General features: G+C 35.3%; 1 protein-coding gene across 1 annotated transcript in view; it reads right to left on the bottom strand.

Annotated features, from left to right (window-relative positions):
* Nucleotides 1-21361, bottom strand: part of COL24A1 (collagen type XXIV alpha 1 chain) — a 400658-nt gene extending 379297 nt beyond the window's left edge. The window contains exons 1-3 of the mRNA XM_030823656.1: nucleotides 21225-21361; nucleotides 19583-19690; nucleotides 16569-16633 (exon numbers count right to left, since the gene is read on the bottom strand). Coding sequence (XP_030679516.1) covers nucleotides 16569-16633; nucleotides 19583-19690; nucleotides 21225-21361 — 310 coding nt within the window. The remainder of the gene's footprint in view (nucleotides 1-16568; nucleotides 16634-19582; nucleotides 19691-21224) is intronic.
* Between the last annotated feature and the right edge of the window lie 845 nt (nucleotides 21362-22206).

Here is a 22206-nt window from a genome sequence, read left to right as displayed (position 1 = left end):
TCATAAGCACTTGGAAAGGTGTTTGAAGGTACAAAATTTAATACATATCAGTTAGTTGTACCTCATTGTTTATGTTATTTATATCCTCTATATTTATCCTCTATATTCTTGTTTATTTTTATACAGTTAATCTGCCATCAACTGAGAGATAAAGTCTCTTACCAGAAGTGTGTCTATTTGGCCTTTTCTCTCTTATGGTCTTTGCTTTATGAATATTGATGTCATGGTTTTTATGCATAGATAATCATACAGTTCACATATTTATTGAGTACTGCACCTTTCAGAATTACAAAAAGACTTTCTATGTCTAGTTTATTGGGTTTTTTTTTTTTTTGGCATTACCTTAACTGGTAGTAAGACTAAGCTTCCCTCATCTGACTTTCTTTTCGTTTACATTTGTCTGATATACCTTTGCCTTTGTTTTTGTTTTCATCTACTTTGAAACACTATGTTTTAGGTAAAGACAAAGGGATTGTATTTGTTTTTTGATCCAGTCTGAATTTTTTTCTTTGAATATATAAACTAAATCTATCTACATTTGCTAATATTATGGTTTGTTTAATCTGTCGTATTATTTTATGTTTTACCACTTTAATTTTTTGAAGTCTTTCACTATGTAGTTTGTTTCCTTTGCTTTGCTTTGTGTATGTCTTTTGAGATTTAGAAGGGTTTGTATTTTTATTCTAAGGATTTCCTTTAAAATTTTAAATGTATATAATGCCCCTAGTCCTTTCATTACACATTCTTTCCTTTGAACAATGTTTTATTTTCCTGCCTTTAACCCTTTCCCATACCCTCTAATATTAGTCAATAGGAGTATCTTTCTTAGTGTTTATCTTTTCATTCTTAAATATCCTTATATTTCTTTCATCTAATTTACCAACTGTAAAATATTTAATTCCCAGCTTCTTCAGATAAGGCAATCAGCAAAGTTAATCTACTCTCTCTATTTTTCCTCTCTTCTCCTACTATTTTTCTGTAATTGTACCATTCCTACATTGTTAGTTTGTATGGCATTTATATTTTTCTTTTACCCACACTCTTTTGACAAATAGAGCTGGACTTTTGTAGCAGCTTCCCCAATCACTTCTCTTTAGCTGAAGTTTATCCTCTGTTAGTTTCCTCAAGAAGGATTTATGGGAACAACATTTCCCGAGTGTTGGACTTTTCAGAATTGATTTTTTGTAGCCTTGTACCTTAAATTTCATGGGATATAAAATTCTTTCATGATACTTTATTTCCTTGAATATCTTGTAGCTGCTGATCCATGGTTCTCAGGTGGTCTTTCTAAATCTGAAGTCAGCTAAATATTTTTCTCCTTACAGGTGACTCCGTATTTACCAACATTCTTCAAGAGTTGTTCTTTATCTTTGAAATGAAGGAATTTTATAAGAATATGGCACCATATTGACCATTCTTGATAAATGTTTCCAGGTGCATAGTATGATCATTCATTGCATAGATTCAAATTTTTTTTATTTACTTCAGCAAACTTTTAATGAATTGTATCCTTGAATATTGGTTCTATTTCATAGTTTTGGTTTTTTTTTATATATACTTTAAGTTTTAGGGTACATGTGCACAACGTGCAGGTTTGTTACATATGTACACATGTGCCATGTTGGTGTGCTGCACCCATTAACTCGTCATTAACATTAGATATATCTCCTAATGCTATCGCTCCCCCCTACCCCCACCCCACAACAGGCCCTGGTGTGTGATATTCCCCTTCCTGTGTCCATGTGTTCTCATTGTTCAATTCCCACCTATGAGTGAGAACATGCAGTGTTTGGTTTTTTGTCCTTGTGACAGTTTGCTGAGAATGGTGGTTTCCAGCTTCATCCATGTCCCTACAAAGGACATGAACTCATCATTTTTTATGGCTGCATAGTATTCCATGGTGTATATGTGCCACATTTTCTTAATCCAGTCCATCATTGTTGAACATTTGGGTTGGTTGCAAGTCTTTGTTATTGTGAATAGTGCCGCAATAAACATACGTGTGCATGTGTCTTTATAGCAGCATGATTTATAATCCTTTGGGTATATACCCAGTAATGGGATGGCTGGGTCAAACGGTATTTCTAGTCTAGATCTTTGAGGAATTGCCACACTGTCTTCCACAATTGTTGAACTAGTTTACACTCCCACCAGCAGTGTAAAAGTGTTCCTATTTCTCCACATCCTCTCCAGCACCTGTTGTTTCCTGACTTTTTAATGATCGCCATTCTAACTGGTGTGAGATGGCATCTCATTGTGGTTTTGATTTGCATTTCTCTGATGGCCAGTGATGATGAGCATTTTTTCATGTGTCTGTTGGCTGCACAAATGTCTTCTTTTGAGAAGTGTCTGTTCATATCCTTTGCCCATTTGTTGATGGGGTTGTTTCTTTTCTTCTTGTAAATTTGTTTGAGTTCTTTGTAGATTCTGGATATTAGCCCTTTGCCAGATGAGTAGATTGCAAAAATTTTCTCCCATTCTGTAGGTTGCCTGTTCACTCTGATGGTAGTTTCTTTTGCTGTGCAGAAGCTCTTTAGTTTAATTAGATCCCATTTGTCAATTTTGGCTTTTGTTGCCATTGCTTTTGGTGTTTTAGACATGAAGACCTTGCCCATGTCTATGTCCTGAATGGTATTGCCTAGGTTTTCTTCTAGGGTTTTTATGGTTTTAGGTCTAACATTTAAGTCTTTAATCCATCTTAAATTAATTTTTGTATAAGGGGTAAGGAAGGGATGCAGTTTCAGCTTTCTACATATGGCTAGCCAGTTTTCCCAGAACCATTTGTTAAATAGGGAATCCTTTCCCCATTTCTTGTGTTTGTCAGGTTTGTCAAGGATCAGATAGTTGTAGATATGCGGCATTATTTCTGAGGGCTCTGTTCTGTTCTATTGGTCTAGATCTCTGTTTTGGTACCAGTACCATGCTGTTTTGGTTACTGTAGTTTGTGGTATAGTTTGAAGTCAAGTAGTGTGATGCCTCCAGCTTTGTACTTTTGGCTTAGGATTGACTTGGTAATGCGGGCTCTTTTTTGGTTCCATATGAACTTTAAAGTAGTTTTTTTCCAATTCTGTGAAGAAAGTCATTGGTAGCTTGATGGGGATGGCATTGAATCTATAAATTACCTTGGGCAGTATGGCCATTTTCACAATATTGATTCTTCCTACCCATGAGCATGGAATGTTCTTCCATTTGTTTGTATCCTCTTTTATTTCATTGAGCAGTGGTTTGTAGTTCTCCTTGAAGAGGTCTTTCACATCCCTTGTAAGTTGGATTCCTAGGTATTTTATTCTCTTTGAAGCAATTGTGAATGGGAGTTCACTCATAATTTGGCTCTCTGTTTGTCTGTGATTGGTGTACAAGAATGCTTGTGATTTTTGTACATTGATTTTGTATCCTGAGACTTTGCTGAAGTTGCTTATCAGCTTAAGGAGATTTTGGGCTGAGACGATGGGGTTTTCTAGATATACAATCATGTCATCTAAAACAGGGACAATTTGACTTTCTCTTTTCCTAATTGAACACCATTTATGTCCTTCTCCTGCCTGATTGCCCTGGCCAGAACTTTCAACACTATGTTGAATAGGAGTGGTGAGAGAGGGCATCCCTGTCTTGTGCCAGTTTTCAAAGGGAATGCTTCCAGTTTTTGCCCATTCCGTATGGTATTGGCTGTGGGTTTTTCATAGATAGCTCTTATTATTTTGAGATACGTCCCATTAATACCTAATTTATTGAAAGTTTTTAGCATGAAGCGTTGTTGAATTTTCTCAAAAGCCTTTTCTGCATCTATTGAGATAATCATGTGGGTTTTGTCTTTCGTTCTGTTTATATGCTGGATTACATTTATTGATTTGTGTATGTTGAACCAGCCTTGCATCCCAGGGATGAATCCCACTTGATCATGGTGGATAAGCTTTTTGATGTGCTGCTGGATTTGGTTTGCCAGTATTTTATTGAGGATTTTTACATCAATGTTCATCAGGCATATTGGTGTAAAATTCTCTTTTTTTTTTGTTGTGTCTCTGCCAGGCTTTGGTATCAGGATGATGCTGGCCTCATAAAAGGAGTTAGGGAGGATTCCCTCTTTTTCTATTGATTGGAATAGTTTCAGAAGGAACGGTACCAACTCCTCCTTGTACACAACTCTGGTAGAATTCGGCTGTGAATCCACCTGGTCCTGGACTTTTTTTGGTTGCTATGCTATTAATTATTGCCTCAATTTCAGAGCCTGTTATTGGTCTATTCAGAGATTCAAGTCCTTCCTGGTTTAGTCTTGGGAGGGTGTATGTTTCGAGGAATATATCCATTTCTTCTATATTTTCTAGTTTAGATGCGTAGAGGTGTTTATAGTATTTTCTGATGGTAGTTTGTATTTCTGTGGGATCGGTGGTGATATCCCCTTTATCAGTTTTTATTGCGTCTATTTGATTCTTCTCTCTTTTCTTCTTTATTAGTTTTGCTAACAGTCTATCAATTTTGTTGATCTTTTCAAAAAACCAGCTCCTGGATTCATTGATTTTTTGAAGGATTTTTTGTGTCTCCATTTCCTTCAGTTCTGCCCTGATCTTAGTTATTTCTTGCTTTCTGCTAGCTTTTGAATGTGTTTGCTCTTGCTTCTCTAGTTCTTTTAATTGTGATGTTAGGGTGTCAATTTTAGATCTTTCCTGCTTTCTCTTGTGGGCATTTAGTGCTATAAATTTCCCACTACACACTGCTTTGAATGTGTCCCAGAGATTCTGGTATGTTATGTCTTTGTTCTCGTTGGTTTCAAAGAACGTCTTTATTTCTGCCTTCATTTTGGTATGTATCCGGTAGTCATTCAGGAGCAGGTTGTTCAGTTTCCATGTACTTGTGCGGTTTTGAGTGAGTTTCTTAATCCTGTAGTTCTAGTTTGATTGCACTGTGGTCTGAGAGGCAGTTTGTTATAATTTCTGTTCTTTTACATTTACTGAGGAGTGCTTTACTTCCAACTATGTGGTCAATTTTGGAATAAGTGCGATGTGGTACTGAGAAGAATGTATATTCTGTTGATTTGGGGTGGAGAGCTCTGTAGATGTCTATTAGGTCTGCTTGGTGCAGAGCTGAGTTCAATTCCTGGATATCCTTGTTAACTTTCTGTCTTGTGGATCTGTCTAATGCTGACAGTGGGGTGTTAAAGTTTCCCATTATTATTGTGTGGGAGTTTGAGTCTCTTTGTAGGTCTCTAAGGACTTGCTTTATGAATCTGGGTGCTCCTGTATTGGGTGCATTTATATTTACGATAGTTAGCTCTTCTTGTTGAATTGATCCCTTTACCATTATGTAATGGCCTTCTTTGTCTCTTTTGATCCTTGTTGGTTTAAAGTCTGTTTTATCAGAGACTAAGATTGCAACCCCTGCCTTTTTTTTGTTTTCCATTTGCTTGGTAGATCTTCCTCCATCCCTTTATTTTGAGCTTATGTGTGTCTCTGCACATGAGATGGGTTTCCTGAATACAGCACACTGATGGCTCTTGACTCTTTATGCAATTTGCCAGTCTGTGTCTTTTAATTGGAGCATTTAGCCCATTTACATTTAAGATTAATATTGTTATGTGTGAATTTGATTCTGTCATTATGATGTTTGCTGGTTATTTTGCTCATTAGTTGATGGTTTTCTTCTTTAAAAATTCTTATTATGAGTATATTGAATCATTGTTGTCTTCTATATGTCACATATATCATTTCTCTATAATCCTTTTTATTATGTTCTTTAATTTCATTTTTGTTTGTTTGATTTTCTTATTTCTCTTTACTGTTTCCTACAAAGTATAACTTCCCTTTGTGCTCCTTCCCATTTCATCTTGATTAGTGAGGTAATTTTTCTACGACTTCTTTACTGACTTCTACAAGCTCACAATTCATATCCTTTTAATATATTGCCTTCTTTTACTTTTCCCTGAGTTCTTTCATTTCTGCCTTAGTATCTTTCTTTGTATAGGTGATAAGGGGGACATATTTGGTCAGAATATTTGTCGGTTTAACAGCAACATTTTTTGTGTGTGTACATTCTCATTTTTGCTGCTTTTCCTTACATGTTTCCTTATTGTATATTTCTACTGGTGCTGTGCCAACTCCTTTTGCTCATTAATTCCTAGCCTAGCAACTTATAGAAAGATGCTGGTGGAAGAAGAGGATGGGCTCTGACTTCCAAGTCTCAAAACCCAAAGGCTCTGCTCTGGTACTACCAGTTTCATTCTAAATGGCTTCTAGCCCCACCTTCTTCTCTAAACCAAATCTAGTCCAGGAGGACTTCTGCAGCCAGCTCTGTATAAAACCCTTCATTCTCCTTCCTCCATATCCACTCACATTGGTATATGCTTCATAATGAATCCTTCATCTCAGTGAGTAGATTTTTGCATTTTCTGAGATCTGTCCCCACTGATCCATTTTAGCTATTATCTGTGCTTATTTATTATACTTTCCCCTTGGCAGCTTCTGCCTTCCCCAGACACTGTAGCACTTGTGTACAAGGGCTAAATGTGTATTTTGGGGTATGTTTCTCACCTTCAGGAAGTCTGGTTTTGCTGGTGCTTTCTGAATCTCACTATTGACCTTATTCCATATGGCATCTGCTTTTCTGAGAACATTTTGGGAGTTTGCAGATTATCTTAGTCCCCTAGTTTGCTGAAAGTGATTTTTAAGTTTATTATTTCATTCATTTTTTTTCTTTTGTATGATATCCAAGACCAAAAGTGGGAAGATAATATCTCTTGGTTCCAAGTTTATACTTAAAGTCTACACCCATTTCAAAAATGAAAAGTCTCTGAAGCACAGAGAGATTAAATAACTTGGTAAAGGTCACACAGCTGATAAACGGTTGAGCTGCATTTGAGCCCAATCAATATGGCTTTAAGGTCTCTGACTGCTCCACCACACGACCTCTCAGCCATTATATTCCCCACACCACTCCACATATCCCTTGGCAAATCTCACTAATTAATCATGGCAGTATTACTTTTACCCCACAAAAATCTCAGTGAGGAATACTCTCTAGATAGCCACCAAAATTGGTACCTGAAGTGAAATCATCAAATTGTCATCCTAATTTTAAGCTTTCATACCTGAGTATGAATACACTTAGCAAATGTGTTTTAGCAAGATCTTAAGAGAAGAGAGACTAAAGAACACTTAAGGGTAGAAGGCACCTATGAGTGGAGCTGAGGAGAACTGGAGACAAAAAAAAATGGGGGTGGGCAAGAGAAAAAGAAGAAAGGCTTTCACTCAGAGGTCAGACTCTTTAACATTTAATTTACACCTGGACTTGGATATCACCAAATTACAATTCGGGGTTGAATTTAGATATTTCATACCGATGTTTACGATAAATAACTAATTTGCCGGAAGTAAATTGCTTGTTTTGTGAGTGGCCCTATATAAAAAATCAATCCAGTTCACGTCACTTGGAAAATCAGTTACCATTTAAAGAATATTAATGATCAACCCAGCACTATATTAAGTGCTTTATATTTTTTAAAAATAAGAATTATAGCATGTATTAAATTTCCATGTACCAAGCACTATTCTAAGAACTTTAATATTTTAAGTCACATAATTTGCATAACAGCTGTACGAAGTAGGCACTGTTGTTATCTCCATGTGAGAGTTAGGAAAAGTAAGTCATAGAAAAGTTAAATTATTTGCCCCAGCTTACCCAACTAGGGAGTGCAGAGGCAGAATTTGCACGCAGGTCATCTAAGGCCAACTTCTGAACATGGTGAAATTTAGGAAAGGTATGTGTTACCTAACAGCAGAACTGACTGTATCTCCTTCCTTTATTTGCTTCTGAAGTGTAAAATAAATGGTGGTGTCACCAAGACAACGCCTTGTTCTTTTTACTATAAATACCAGGCCTAATGACTTCATCCAAACCATGGCTGCAACAACCACATATGCTGACTCACAAACCTCTCTTCTGGGCTTGCATATTCAATTGTCTATTGAATTTATCCAATAGAAATGAGATATTCCAAAAGCATTTCCACTTCAATGTATTTTCCCCAAACCTCATTTTTCTTACTTGAGTGCTTCTCTCAGTGAAGAGTCTCACAACCACACAAGCAGGCAGAATAAACTTTTTATAGTGTAAAGTAGATTATGCCAGTCTTCTGACCAAAATCCTCCAATGGCTTTCCATGGTATAAGACACCTATGCCATTTATTCTCTTCTTATCTCTCTGATCACATCTCCTATCATTTTATCTCACCTAATTTTGCCCCAGCCAAACTAGTATTTTCCTTCATTCTTAAACCCACCCAAACTAATTTTAAACTCATGGCATTTGTACTTACTGTTCTTTCTTGCTGGGATGCTTTAAACCCGTGTATTGATTTTAATCTGTATCCTTAACTGTGAATATATTGATTTTAATCTGTATCCTTGTATTGATTTTAATCTGTATTCTTAACTGTGAATATAACACTTCAGTGAACTCTCTGAGTATAACAAATTTTGGTACGTTCTGTGAGTCCTTCTAAAGTATTACTGAGGCTGAGAGTAGTCTTGGGGACCCCTTAACTTGAAGCTAGTGTCAGAAGTAAGGGTGGTCTTTGAGACAGCTCTCTAACTTTATACTACCCTGATATGGTTTGGCTGTGTCCTCACCCAAATCTTATCTTGAATTCCCACATGTTGTGGGAGGGACCTGGTGGGAGGTGATTGAACCAGGCCTTTCCATGTTTTTCTTGCAATAGTGAATGGGTTTCACTAGATCTGATGGTTTTATAAGGGGGAGTTTCCCTGCACAGGCTCTCTCTAGTCCTGCTGCCATCGAGGTAAGATGTGACTTGCTCTTCCTGGCCTTCCACCATGATTGTGAGGCCTCCCTAGCTATATGGAACTGTAAGTCCATTAAATCTCTTTCTTCTGTAAATTGCCCAGCCTTGAGTATGTCTTTATCAGCAGCCTGAAAACAGATTAAGACATACCCCTTACTTATTTTTCTCTTCACTGATATATCTGCTCACTTCACAGCATTCTCCACTCTCTGTATTTACTCTTCCTTGAATTTCTTGCCATAACAAAGCCTATCTGTTTTTGTTTTTTTTTTATCTCATCCCGTCAGAGCCCTGCTAAGTATATCCCTTCATGCCAATCTTTATTCATCCTACAAGGCTCAGTTCAAGTGGTTACCTCCCCTTTAAGGCATCAGCGCAATTTTCGTTTGTTGTTGTTTTGTTAAACACTAATGAGAAATAGATCCTCTCATAGTATGCTAATAAAATCAGTCTTCTAAGCTTACAAAGCTGACATACTATATAGACACAGACAGCCCAAACTTACTTGCCTTTCATTTGAAACTTGTAGAGTAAGCAGCACTGATATTGTTATCACAAGTTAGAATAAAAGAAAGATGAGGGAGAAGGAGAAAGGGGGAGGGAGAGGGAGGAGAGAGATGAAGTAGATTGAGAAAGAGGGATGTAGAAAGAGGGAGGGAGAAAGGTGAAATTAAGTCTTAGTAGAGGATAAAACTATGACTCATAACCAAGTCTTTGACTCTAAACTCAGTGACTATATCAATTGACTCTGTGGGGAATGTAGTATATGCCTAAAGAAATAGATATGGGAGATCCAATGGTTATACTCGTTTTACAAGTACAGAGAACCAAAGAACCATTATATGTGTCAATATTCAGTGATATTCTATCACAAATTGGAAGAAGAAGAATTGTATTATTATGTTTACTCCCTCAAAATGGAGAGATTTTTATATTTCTTAGTAATTGGTAGTTTAAAATACTTAAAAGAAAGTTACTAATTTTTAGATAAAAAGGAGTAATATATCACTTTATAAACTATAACAAGTTACAGAGTTAACTCTTAACTATTAAATAACTAAGTTAATATAGCATAGCACTTAAATTTAATGAATTCTCACTGTTTTAAATTTTCATATGTCTTGATCAGTTAAGTCCCCAAAGCTATATTCTTTCCAGTTTGTAGGAAAGAACAAATATGACTGTTTAAAATAAAATCACCAAATTTGCAAATGAGAGTGATTATACAGACTTCAACATACTTTTCTTTTTCTTGCCAATTTACTCAAACTGACTAAATCAACTAGGTAATTGCCCAATATCCACTTTGTATTATTTTTTATATTCTCAGCTAAATAGTCAGTGTCAGAATCAAGACTCAAATACAGCTTCCTAGCTCCAGTTCACTGAATTAAGGAACTAAAGGAAACTGTTTAAAATAAACCGTTTTATTTTATTTTTTCAATATTATGAGGATATGGGAAAAGAAAAGGATCTGGAGTATTCTCCTTCTTCTAATCAAAGTTATTGTATCCTTATGTAACAGGCACTGTGCTAAGCACTTTACATGTGTTATTTTATCCACACAACAGCCTTGTGTAGTAAGTATTATTATTTTCTTCACTTTAGCATTGTTAAAAATGAGGCTCAGAGAGTATTTAAGAAACTTGCTCAAGGTCAGTTAACTAATAAATGGTGGAAGCTGGACTTAACTCTAAGATGCTGGCTCTGGAACACCTGTGCTTAAATACCACTGTCACACTGGGTATGTTAAAGGTGGCAATCAGTTCTTAGAAGTATTCTTAGTTTAAATAGCACATCTATTCTGTATAAAGAGATAAATGCTAATTTACTTATAAAATGAGAAATGAAGCTCTATGTATAGAAGTTTTGGCTAAGTGCCCATACAAGTGTTTGTGCAGAAAGGACTTGAACTTACTGCAGCTACAATGAACTGCTTCTGTTAGCAATAAACACATTTCAGATTAATTTCTATGGGAAATTCTTCGAGATGAGTATTCTACATAGAGATTTTTATACATGTGGTTTTCACACCTAGGGATCATGAACCTGAGAAAGATGTGCATGTTAAGAATTAGTTACACAATATGCATGGTGCAAGTCATTGTAGAGAAGTGTTGTAGCTATGCCAACATCTCACTGGCAGCCATCCCACCAACACAAAGTAATAACGAAAATACACATATCAGGTAAGAAAAGGTATCTACATCTGTCAAATCCTCAGAAAACTCAGGTTTACATAATTAATTTTTCTTGAGATAGAATCATGTATTCATTAGATTACACCTAAAACTTGGACATAAAAAATATACAATTTACATCTATTAATAAGATACTTTAAATGTTTTTTCTTAGCTGTGTTAAAATTTAAGGGAATTGATAGAATCATGTATTCATTAGATTACACCTAAAACTTGGACATAAAAAATATACAATTTACATCTATTAATAAGGTACTTAAAATGTTTTTTCTTAGCTGTGTTAAAATTTAAGGGAATTGATAGAATCATGTATTCATTAGATTACACCTATAACTTGGACATAAAAAATATACAATTTACATCTATTAATAAGGTACTTAAAATGTTTTTTCTTAGCTGTGTTAAAATTTAAGGGAATTTACTGAAACCATGACAAATCACATAGATGCTTCTTTGTTCTCATTCTTAAAATCTTACTCAAATGAGAATAAGGAAATGTGGTTTAGAACTACAGGAACAAAGTTAATGGGTAGAAGAGACAAAAGCAGACAAAATATATCAACAAATTTTTGGAGAATGAAAAGCACATGAAGAAATTACCAGAGCTGAAAAAACTGAACCTAAGGGCTTCAGAGGCAAATGCTAATGACAGGCAGGCTGATTCATATTGCAAAATCCTGAAGAGGCTCAAGAATTGAAGGCACCAAATCAATGAATTCAGCATTGAGGCTTCAAATTGGGGGTTGGGGATATATGAGGGTGGAGGATTGAAAGTTTGTATAAGAAGCTTCCAGACTAAAGGAGACCAAAGGTTAATGACATAGAAACATTGAATCAATCATAGAGGAAAATGGAAGGGAAGCTCTGTATTGAGAAGGGATTTGGCTAAAATTGACATACAAAATTGTGAGACAATCCTCCCCCCATCAACCCAAGAACCTCTTTATATCACTTAACTCTAATAACAGTGGCAACCAGGATTATACTCTACAAGTAAGATATTGGAGGATCCTTCTCTAGAGAAGTTCTGCAGCCTCAGACATGTGTAGCCTAACAAAATAGTCAGACAGGTTTATACTTAATCATCCTCTATGTGAAACATCTCAGTTAACTAGCCTACCCATGAAACAGTTGTTAAGCATATTTTTAGTGTCTTACTTTTTTTTTTTTTTTTTTTGAGACAGTCTCACTCTGTCGGCCAGGCTGGAGTGCACGGGCACGATCTCAGCGCCCTGCAACCTCTGTCTCCCGGGCTTGAGTAATTCTTCTGCCTTAGCCTCCCAAGTAGCTGGGATTACAGGCATGTGCCACCACACCCGGCTAATTTTTTTGTATTTTCCAGTAGAAATGCGGTTTCACCATTTTGGCCAGGCTGGTCTCGAACTCCTGACCTCAGATAATATGCCCGCCTCAGTCTCCCAAAGTGCTGGGATTACAAGCATGAACCTCGCATCTGGCCAGTGTCTTACTTTTAAATGATAACAGAAATGCTGCACACTTATAAACAACTTCTCCAACATAAAAGACAGACCAATACAAAAATTTAGAACAAAGACAATGCAGAGAGCAAAAGAAAAGTTGAAAAAAAATCATCCTTCTTATCCTTACAGAGATAAAAGTAGACATTACATCAAAGAAACAAGAACAGGATGAAAAAAAAAAAAAAAACAAAACAGACTAGTCTCAGTGAAAAAACCCTTTAAAATTTAAACACAGAGGCCGGGCACTGTGGCTCACGCCTGTAATCCCAGCACTTTGGGAGGCCGAGGCGGGCGGATCACGAGATCAGGAGATCGAGACCATCCTGGCCAACATGGTGAAACCCCGCATCTACTAAGAACACAGAAAATTAGCCGGGCGTGGCGGTGGGCGCCTGTAGTCCCAGCTACTCGGGAGGCTGAGGCAGGAGAATGGCGTGAACCTGGGAGGCGGAGCTTGCAGTGAGCCGAGATTGCGCCCCTGCACTCCAGCCTGGACGACAGAGTGAGACACCGTCTCAATAAAAAAAAAAAAAAATTTAAACACAGAAGAAATAAGAAATTAAACAAAATGTTTGGAATAGTAAATGATGAAAAATCTCATATAAAGTAGTACATAAAACAAAGATGGAAAATAGGATCTAAAAATAAGAAAATAAAGAGCCCAATACTGAAGATTTAATATTTAAAAGATATTGAAGAAAGAGGAAATAAATATATCAGGAAGAAAAACATAACACAGGAAAATTCCCGGAAAATTAAGGATGCTTCCACACTGAAAAGGCCTACTAAGTGCCTAGCACAATGAATTGTAAAAAGACCTGTACCAAGACAGATTATTGTAAATTCCAAAACATCAAAGATAAATAGATGATCTTAAGGGATTACAAGGGAAATTAAAAGGTCACATATAAAGGATCAAGAATTAATACAACTTCAGATTTAAAAAGTCTGCAAGCCAGATAAAAAAAGGCAAAAGATGAAAATATTTCAAATTCTGAGGGAATAATGTTTACAGCCTAAAATTTTATACTCACCTGAACTACCTGTAAGACAGAATAAACACATTCTCAGAAACGGAATGTTCTAAAAAATGCACCACCCAAGTGCATATTCTCAGGATGCAACTAGAGGATATGCTGCACCCAAATAAGGAAATAGACTATGAAAAATGAAATAAGACTTCCAAGAAACTCCATGTAACACACGTATCAGCTCTACTGGAAGCTTAGAGAACTACTGGTCCATAGCAGAGCACAATTTTAGCATGCAGAAGGAATATCTCCAAGAAAAGAATCAAATTTCTGGAGTACTTGGTGTGTTTTGGGGGAAAATATATTTCAAAATATCTGAGATTTAGTGATAGTGACATAGAACATAAAGCAAACAGAAAAGGAGGCAATCTGGTAAATTTACAAGAAAAAAATATAAACGTACATGGCTCAGGGATAAAAAAAATATGCACATGGTCATAATAAGCTGAATTGTGAATATTAGTTTAACCAAAATTGGATAAAACTATATTGAGAGAATAGAAGGAGGGAAAGGAGACACAGAGAACAGTAATGTTAAGTCCTCATCATTAATAATAGGAAGTCAATATAATATTTAAACATATTATAGTATTAAATATAGATGTTAAAACCAAAAGAAGGTGCTAAGAGTTTGGGCAGAGAATAGTAGGAGTGGCTAAGGGGAAGGGACACTGCTTTTTGCTATATGTTTTGTCATACAATTTGGCCTTTAAACTTTGTACAGTACTTGTAATTCTTTGATATACTTTTTTAAGTTTTGAAAAATCTCATAAGCACACAAATATTTATTTCTGATAAGTCTAACTTAGGATAATCTCTCACTCAAACATATTCAGCAGTATTAATATAAATAATATCTGTGATCATATAAAAACACAATTTATCTGATAATGGTTTTCCAGTGTCCTGATTAGATGTTACAAATTGCATCATGCCAATTTAATCAGAAAATTTCTTTTAGGAAAAAAGTGTTTCTAAGTTTCTGATAATATACTATTTCCATTTCTTTTTTGTGCTCAAAAATATTCAACTTTCTAAAGTCTGAGAGGTTTTCTAAAGGACTTTTCTTTTTGTTAAGAACTGGCAATAAAATTTTAGGTGTATAAAATTGAAAATTATGATGCTTGCCCTGAAATAAAAGAACATATTTTACATTCCATAAATGAGATCTTAAGGGTGAAAGAAATATGTTGTTTCTTTCATTCATTCCTTTTGTTGGTTCTAGATTTTTAAAAAATCAGTTCATAAATATTTAATTTTCCCTATATCTTTCTTTGCATCGGTTTCTAATATTTTGATAATAATATATTTGGTAAATTATTAAACTTGTAATGCCAGTGGCTGGCAACTGTGAAGCTAGAGGATGTTTAAGGGAAAGAGTTTTGTCTTCAGAGATGGACAGACCTAGATTCAAATTTAAGCTGTAGGTGAGCCACTTCTTTGAGTCTCAGTTTCTTCATCTATAATACCTACTCTGCGGGTTTATTATGATGATTAGAATAATATAAGTAAAGTACAAGCAAAGGACATGATACAAAATATACATTTAATTAATAATTGTATTCTTCTCTTCCTTATCTTCTCTGTGGCTCTAGGAGCCTCAATTTTAAGGAATTTGTAGACTTTGCGGTCAAAATATGAGCTCAAATCTTGGTTCTTCCATTCATTAAGCTGTTACTTGGAGGTGGTTACCTATTCTCCTTAATCTTAGTTTCAGCAATTCTATCATGGCCATAATTACAAAACCCTGCGATGAGGCAGTAGTGAATCAAATGTATATTCTGATAGCACGGTGACTAGTAGTTCATAGTAAGTTCTCAGAAACAGTAACAGTGATAATAACAATAAATTAAGAGAGAGAGTTTTTCTCCTCTTCATGGCTACTTCAAGCTAAATGAAGTAACGTAAATGCCTTGGTTAAGAATAGTTTTTCATGAAGTTACATGTGACATGTGGCTTAATTTAATCATTTCCCATTAAAGAGATTTAGAAAATGTCTTCTAAGAAATATTTTAATTCATCTATGTGATACTTGAAAGAACATTTATCTGTATCTACTTCTCAATTTGGTCAACCAGAGTACCACTCTTCCTTTTTGCCCTCTCTCTACCTTGCACTTATTTCATTCATAATTTGTTTGCTTGTCTTTTTCTTACTGTTATTTGATCAACTGATCAAACTGACAAGGGGTTCATCAAACTGATCACTCAACTGAAAACTTGGTTCTGTAAGAATTAATGCTTTGGCAGCTCTGTGCAGAAGAGCCCTTTGCTACCTTTAAGGCAGAGGAGAAAAACAAATAAACAAAAAAATCTGAGGCCTTGGTAATATTATCTGTAGGTCCAGCACAGTTCTAGGATTTGTCTCTCTGACTTTGGTATGTTTTTTACCTTTGACAAAGGCATTTTTTTTCACTTTGATGCTACAGACATTATCTTATTTACATTTCCAATCATTGGCATAGGATATTACACAGGAAATAGAAGATGCTCCAATCATGTTTAAATGAATGAATTAGGATATACATAGACTCCTGAAACTCTATCGTCATACTACCAGAGTAATTAACTAGTAGGCACAAACAAAACAGGTTTAGGTTTATTTTCTAAACCTCTCCATTTGAATTAAATAGAATCCTAAGCCCACTAGTATGCAAATTCCATTTTGTTTCTTAATGATGCAAATCTAGATGGAACATTTATTATATGCTTTTGTTGTATCAAGAAGTGCAAAGGTAATTCAGTCACAGTTTGCCACCCCCAAGAACTCCCACTTAAAATGAAGTCACAAGCAAAGCCTTTTTATTGTACAAAACTTCTTTTTTATAGAGTTTGCTTAAAAATGTAAGCAATTTCACAGACGGAAGATATGAGTAATTTCTTAAAGGTCATATTTCCCCCCAAAATTGGTTTCTTTAATCTTACATTCTCATGGTACTGGGTGGAATTTTTGTTACTGTTTAATGTCGAATTTGCGGTTATAATGAGTTGAAAGTTATGTACTTTTGCTGTCTGGAAGTAGAATTTTTAAGTAAGCAAATAAATTAAAAGGTAATTTTCTTACCTTGTTCTTGTGCACAAACAACAACCCCAGCCACACATAGTACAATAAAATGAAGAAGTGGTTTCCTAGGAAAAGAAAAAAGCATTTGGGAAAAACTTACTAGTTGGACATTTACAACCATATAGAATCCAAAACAGTCTATGCAAGATTAAGAATTACACAATTATTTTAAATAGCAGGATATTTTAATATTCATAGTGGTAAAGATCAAAGGCTCTGAAGTGAAATTCCAGTTTTGCCACTTTCTGTGTGACTTGGGCACATTTTTAATCATTCTATGCCTTAGTTGCTTTATCTGTTAAATCTATCTCATAAGATTTTCTGAAGATTAACTTAAAAAGTTCATGTAAAGCACAGAAAACAGTACCGGGCCATAGGAAATGTTCAATAAATATGAACTAGTATAGGTGGTATTATTATCATACATTATGTTAAATTACCATATATGCAATTTCATACAAAGTAATAGAAATTTCCACAAAAATAACGCAAATTACAGCTGCTTAACCATAGTGATTATAAATTAATGGAACCAGCTATTTATTTGTTTAAATTAATGGTTATATGTGAAAGCCATTTGAATATCATACTTAAATCACTGGTACTAGATTCATGATTTTTTGGTTTTGAAAATAGCAATGGCCTGTAGATGTCAACATTGAGCATTTTGATTAGTAGTAGTTATGAGCACAATACCCAATCACTACAAATTAAAATGTCCATTAGTATTGATGAGCTATCTAAGCAAAAATGTTTTGTAACATTGCTAGTATAAACAAACTTCTAATAAATTTTGTTGAACATTCTTCATAATTGGCTGTATCTACCTCCAAAATGAAAATTATAGAAATAATTTTGAAGAGAGATGATAAGCACGCTGAAAACAATACTTCATTACCTAATTTTGCTAATATAGACCCTGATTCTGTTTTTGATTCTAACCCAGGGACTGTTCAAATGATGTATTTGTAAAATGCAGTACTGCAAGGAGTGATTACGGAGCTATCTATAAACCATTAATTTCTTTTTATTAAATTCCTGATGTACTAGTAGTAATTGGTACATTTTCTATTTATTACTAATAATATTTTTTTACCTTTACCAACTAGTATAAGGAGCATCTTAATGTAAGAAAGATGATCTTTTTACAAAGCTTAAGCCAGCAAATATAAAATTAGACTATTTATAATGGAACACGAATTTCATTTGTATTAAAATGGTATTTATCCTTTGTTAGTAATTTTAAAATTGAACATTCTATGGCCGTACTCAGTCCAGAGCACAGCTCTTATAAGACAAGGTTTTGATAGAATACTTAACAACTGTCACTAACTCTACAAACAAATCAACTGAATCATTGCAGAGATTTCAGCTGATGTGGATAAATAACTAAACCATATATTGTAATAAGACCTATGAAACATTCTTATATATGGCATTATTCATTTAGATGGATGGTTCCCAAATGTTAGACTCACCTGAGGAACTTGTAAAAAATGCAGATTTGGGGCCCCAACACAGAGATTATGATTCAAAAATTTGCGATGGATATCCAGGATGCATACATTTTAACTAGGTGATTCTAATGCAGATTGTATGTGTACCAAACTCTGAGAAAAAACTATTTAGAACATTCACTGTGTTTATATTTACAATGTTATTAAAATACATCTAAATAGATTTTACTTTTGCTTAAATCACATATATCTAATTTTATAACATGACATGACCCTAAAATACTATTTTGCCCTTTTGAAATCCTTTCCTACTGCACTAGGTCAGTGGTTTTCAAACTTTAGTGTGATCAGAATCACATGAAACACTTGTGAACAATCACTGGGCCTCACCCCCAGAATTTCTAACTAAGTATGTCTGGGGTGGGGCTCAAGAATATGCATTTATAACAAGTTCCTGGGTGTGCTGGTGCTACTGATCTGGGACTACATTCTGAGGACCACTACTCTAAAATAAATGACCCTCAAGAGATGACATAAAGTCTGCCTGTTTGGATCTTTTTACCCCTTGGCTGCACACTGGAATTACATGGGGAGTTTTGTTTTGTTTTTGTTTTTGTTTTCTTGAGACAGAGTTTCACTCTTCGTTACCCAGGCTGGAGTGCAGTGCAGCGATCTCAGCTCACTGCAACATCTGCTTCCCGGGTTCAAGCAATTCTCCTGTCTCAGCCTGAATAGCTGGAATTACAGGCGCCTGCCACCGCGCCCAGCTAATTTTTGTATTTTTAGTAGAGACGGAGTTTCACTACGTTGGTCAGGCTGGTCTCGAACTCCTGACCTCAGATGATCTGCCCACTTCAGCCTCCCAAAGTGCTGGGATTACAGGTATGAGCCACCACGCCTGGCCTACCTGAGGAGTTTTAAAAACTACTAATAATTGGATCTTTCTCTCCTTGCCCCACAGAGATTCTGATTTTAATGTTTCCATAGCACAGGCATTTTAAAACATTTTCCAGTGATTCTAATGGGCAAACAAGGTTGAGGACCATTGTGCAAGATTAAAATGATGTGTGGGCTCTCCAGGATGTATCCTAATGTGATTTAGAGCTTGAGTGAGGAGGCTATTTACCTTTCAAATTTGTATTTCAACATATAATTGGCAGGATATGTATCAGTGAGACTAGAAAACTGCTTACTTAGGATTACAGTCAATGAAGGATAGTGCATCTCAATTATGCTGTCTTAAGTAGAAAGTTGAATGTGAATGGAAGCATGTCTCACTTGCCCAAGGTAATCAGGCTCACTCAGATGCATAGAAATAACCCAACAGGCACTTTTGCCTTAAAAATAACTAATGACGAGTACAACAGCCAGCACTACTCATTTAGCAATTCAACAAACTCATAAACTTCCCCAATGACCTCAGTGGAGAAAAATGGAAATAAACATGTTAACAAGTCCATTCCTGGTGTGAGGCAGGAAAACCTGAGCACATCAAACATCATTCTTTAGACAGGGGATCCTAGGGGATTATGACAAATCAGTTGAGCCATACCTTACATAAATGTACCGATGTATGAAAGCTGATGACTAATGGACTGGTAGAGATCAATGACTGAAATAGATTCTCTTTCTCTTTGTCTAGTTACAACCAAAACTAATAGCCAACTGAAAAAGAACAGGAAAAGTTTCTTACAATGCATTCAAGGCCCTTATCATTCAGCTTCAATTTCCTTTTGTAGCAACGTGGATCCCACTACCCCTGATATCTCCACAGTTTCAGCCATACAAAGTTATTCTCCATCCACTGGAAAGACCTTGTGTATGTCTGAAATGCCCTCCCAGCCTCCACCTATCATTCTTAAGTATACCCAAAGCCTAATTAAATCAATACTTGCACCATGAAGTTTCCCATCATCTCTAAAGGGGAATGACTCTTTCCCCCACCTCTGTACTTTTGATACATTAATTGTGACTTTGCTATACCCCTATAAGTCCTACGTTTTATGAAAGTAAATATCTGAGCAAGCAGCAGGTCTTCGTTTTTATCTCTAGTGTACCCATGTGTTACATGAAATTGACAGTAAATACTTTTTAAAAGGAAATGATCAAAAGTATTATCTCCCAGTGACTGAGGAATTCACTTTTTCCTTATGGACTTGATTCTTTTAACACTTGGAAAAAATAAAATAAAATACAGGCAATTTTAGTTAGATGTCCAAAGAAAGAGAAGGGAAATCGAATTTTTTAAATCTGCTATGGTAGCATATATGGAAGCTTTCTTCTTTTTTTTCTTAATTTTCGTTTTAGCTTTCTTGTCTCTGAAGTGGGTACACAGAGAAAGGATGAAGTTTCATTGACATAGTCAGTTTGATAAAGAGCCAAACTCCATCATTGTATATGGGTATTTAATGAATCCAAGATTCTTGGGAAATGTCTGATGGACTAGGTTTGTTTGTTTCTTTGGATTTTCCCCCTTATGATATTACATTTATTATACCTTTCCTCAACAAATAAAACTTATCAAGTTTCCACATTAGCAGTAGTTGGTAGAGTCCTCTAGGGAAGCAGCTGTTCTTTGTCCTCTTCTGGGTCTTAGCTGACTTATCTATTATGTGATGACATAATACAAATTTTACGTTTTCGTGTTTTACATTCCGAATGTAAAATCCTGTAATTTGTGTGTATGATGGGATCACATTAGTATACTGGCATTAAAAGACAAAAAGCAAATTACTTAGCAAAATGTTATATATATATGTGTGTGTGTGTGTGTGTGTGTATGTGTGTATACACATACATATATATAAAGGGTTTGTTGTTTAACCACAAAACTGTAAAGTCTTCCTATAGTTTTGGTCCAATACTATTTAAGTAACCTAAAATAGTCTACTAAGTTGTTAATTCATTCATATATTTAGTTGACTCCCACAAATAGTCTAGTTGGTATATTAAACATGAACAATTTTTGAATATTCAAAGCATGTTTGTTTTCATTCACTGGTTTGTATATGTGGACCATGTGTCACTAATACAAAGTTATAGAGTTATAGTTACTCAGACATTTAACAAAATCAGACCATATCCAAAATAAGTCAACAATATGGTAACAAACACTTAATAAAGGCTCAAAAAATATAACCCAAGATGTTGATATCTAACAAAATAAGAAACACTCTGCATGAGTCTAGCTGCTCGTCACATTTTCAGTTTGACATCAGCAACAGTCCAAACATAACCAGACATGTGAGGATAAAGGCCTAAAGAGGATAAGACAGAAAATAGATATCCAAAGACCATACTCAGAACACGTAAATGACTAATATCCATTCCAGGCATCGTTCCTAGATGATTCTTAGAACTATTCAACTTCCTCTTTATTCAAAGGATCCAAGTTGCTTTAGGGGAATCTGAGGTATCTTTTTGCTTAGGGTACCCATGAGACTCAGGTATTACAACATATGTCTTCAGCTACTGATGCTCACTCCTACATAGATTCAATTTATAATAGTGGGAAAGACTTGTGAAATCTTGTGAATAGGCAACTTTTTATGAGTTGGTGGCCTTCTTTCAAACCAATTGAAAATGGTGAACAAATCTGAAAAACACACACGTGATATACATCAATAATTTCAACAATTTCCACCACGCTACGTTTACATGCCAAAAACTTCTCTAAGTCATGACAGCTTTACAGATTTTGCTCTTTACTAGCTACTAAGATCGAGAAATAGTAAAATTTCTGTTCTTTCCTCTCAAAATAACTGAAAAAAGAGTTTTCATCACAGCAGTGGACATAAAGTTGGATGATTCAGGGAGCAAAGTAGTACTGTCACTAACTTACTTGCAATGAATTTTTCAGACTATTAATTCAACTCAGGTGGTAGTTATATAGCTAAACCAGTGTGAAGCATACTACAGGTTGAGCACCCCCAATCGGAAAATCCAAAGTCCTAAATGCTCCAAAATCTGAAAAGTTTTGAGGGCTGAAATGATGCCATACTGGAATCATTTTACACCTGACTTTATGGGTCACAGTCAAAACTTCATTTCATGCACACAATTACTAAAAATATTATATAAAATTAACTTCAGTCTATGTGTATAAGGTATATATGAAACATAAGTGAATTTCATGTTTTGACTTGGGTCTCATCCCCAAGATATCTCATTATATATATGCA

This window comes from Nomascus leucogenys, chromosome 12 (assembly GCF_006542625.1).
Source record: "Nomascus leucogenys isolate Asia chromosome 12, Asia_NLE_v1, whole genome shotgun sequence".
NCBI classification, from domain to species: Eukaryota; Metazoa; Chordata; class Mammalia; order Primates; family Hylobatidae; genus Nomascus; species Nomascus leucogenys.
The sequence above is the reverse complement of the archived record's forward strand: the minus strand, read 5'-3'. Positions and strand labels throughout refer to the sequence as shown.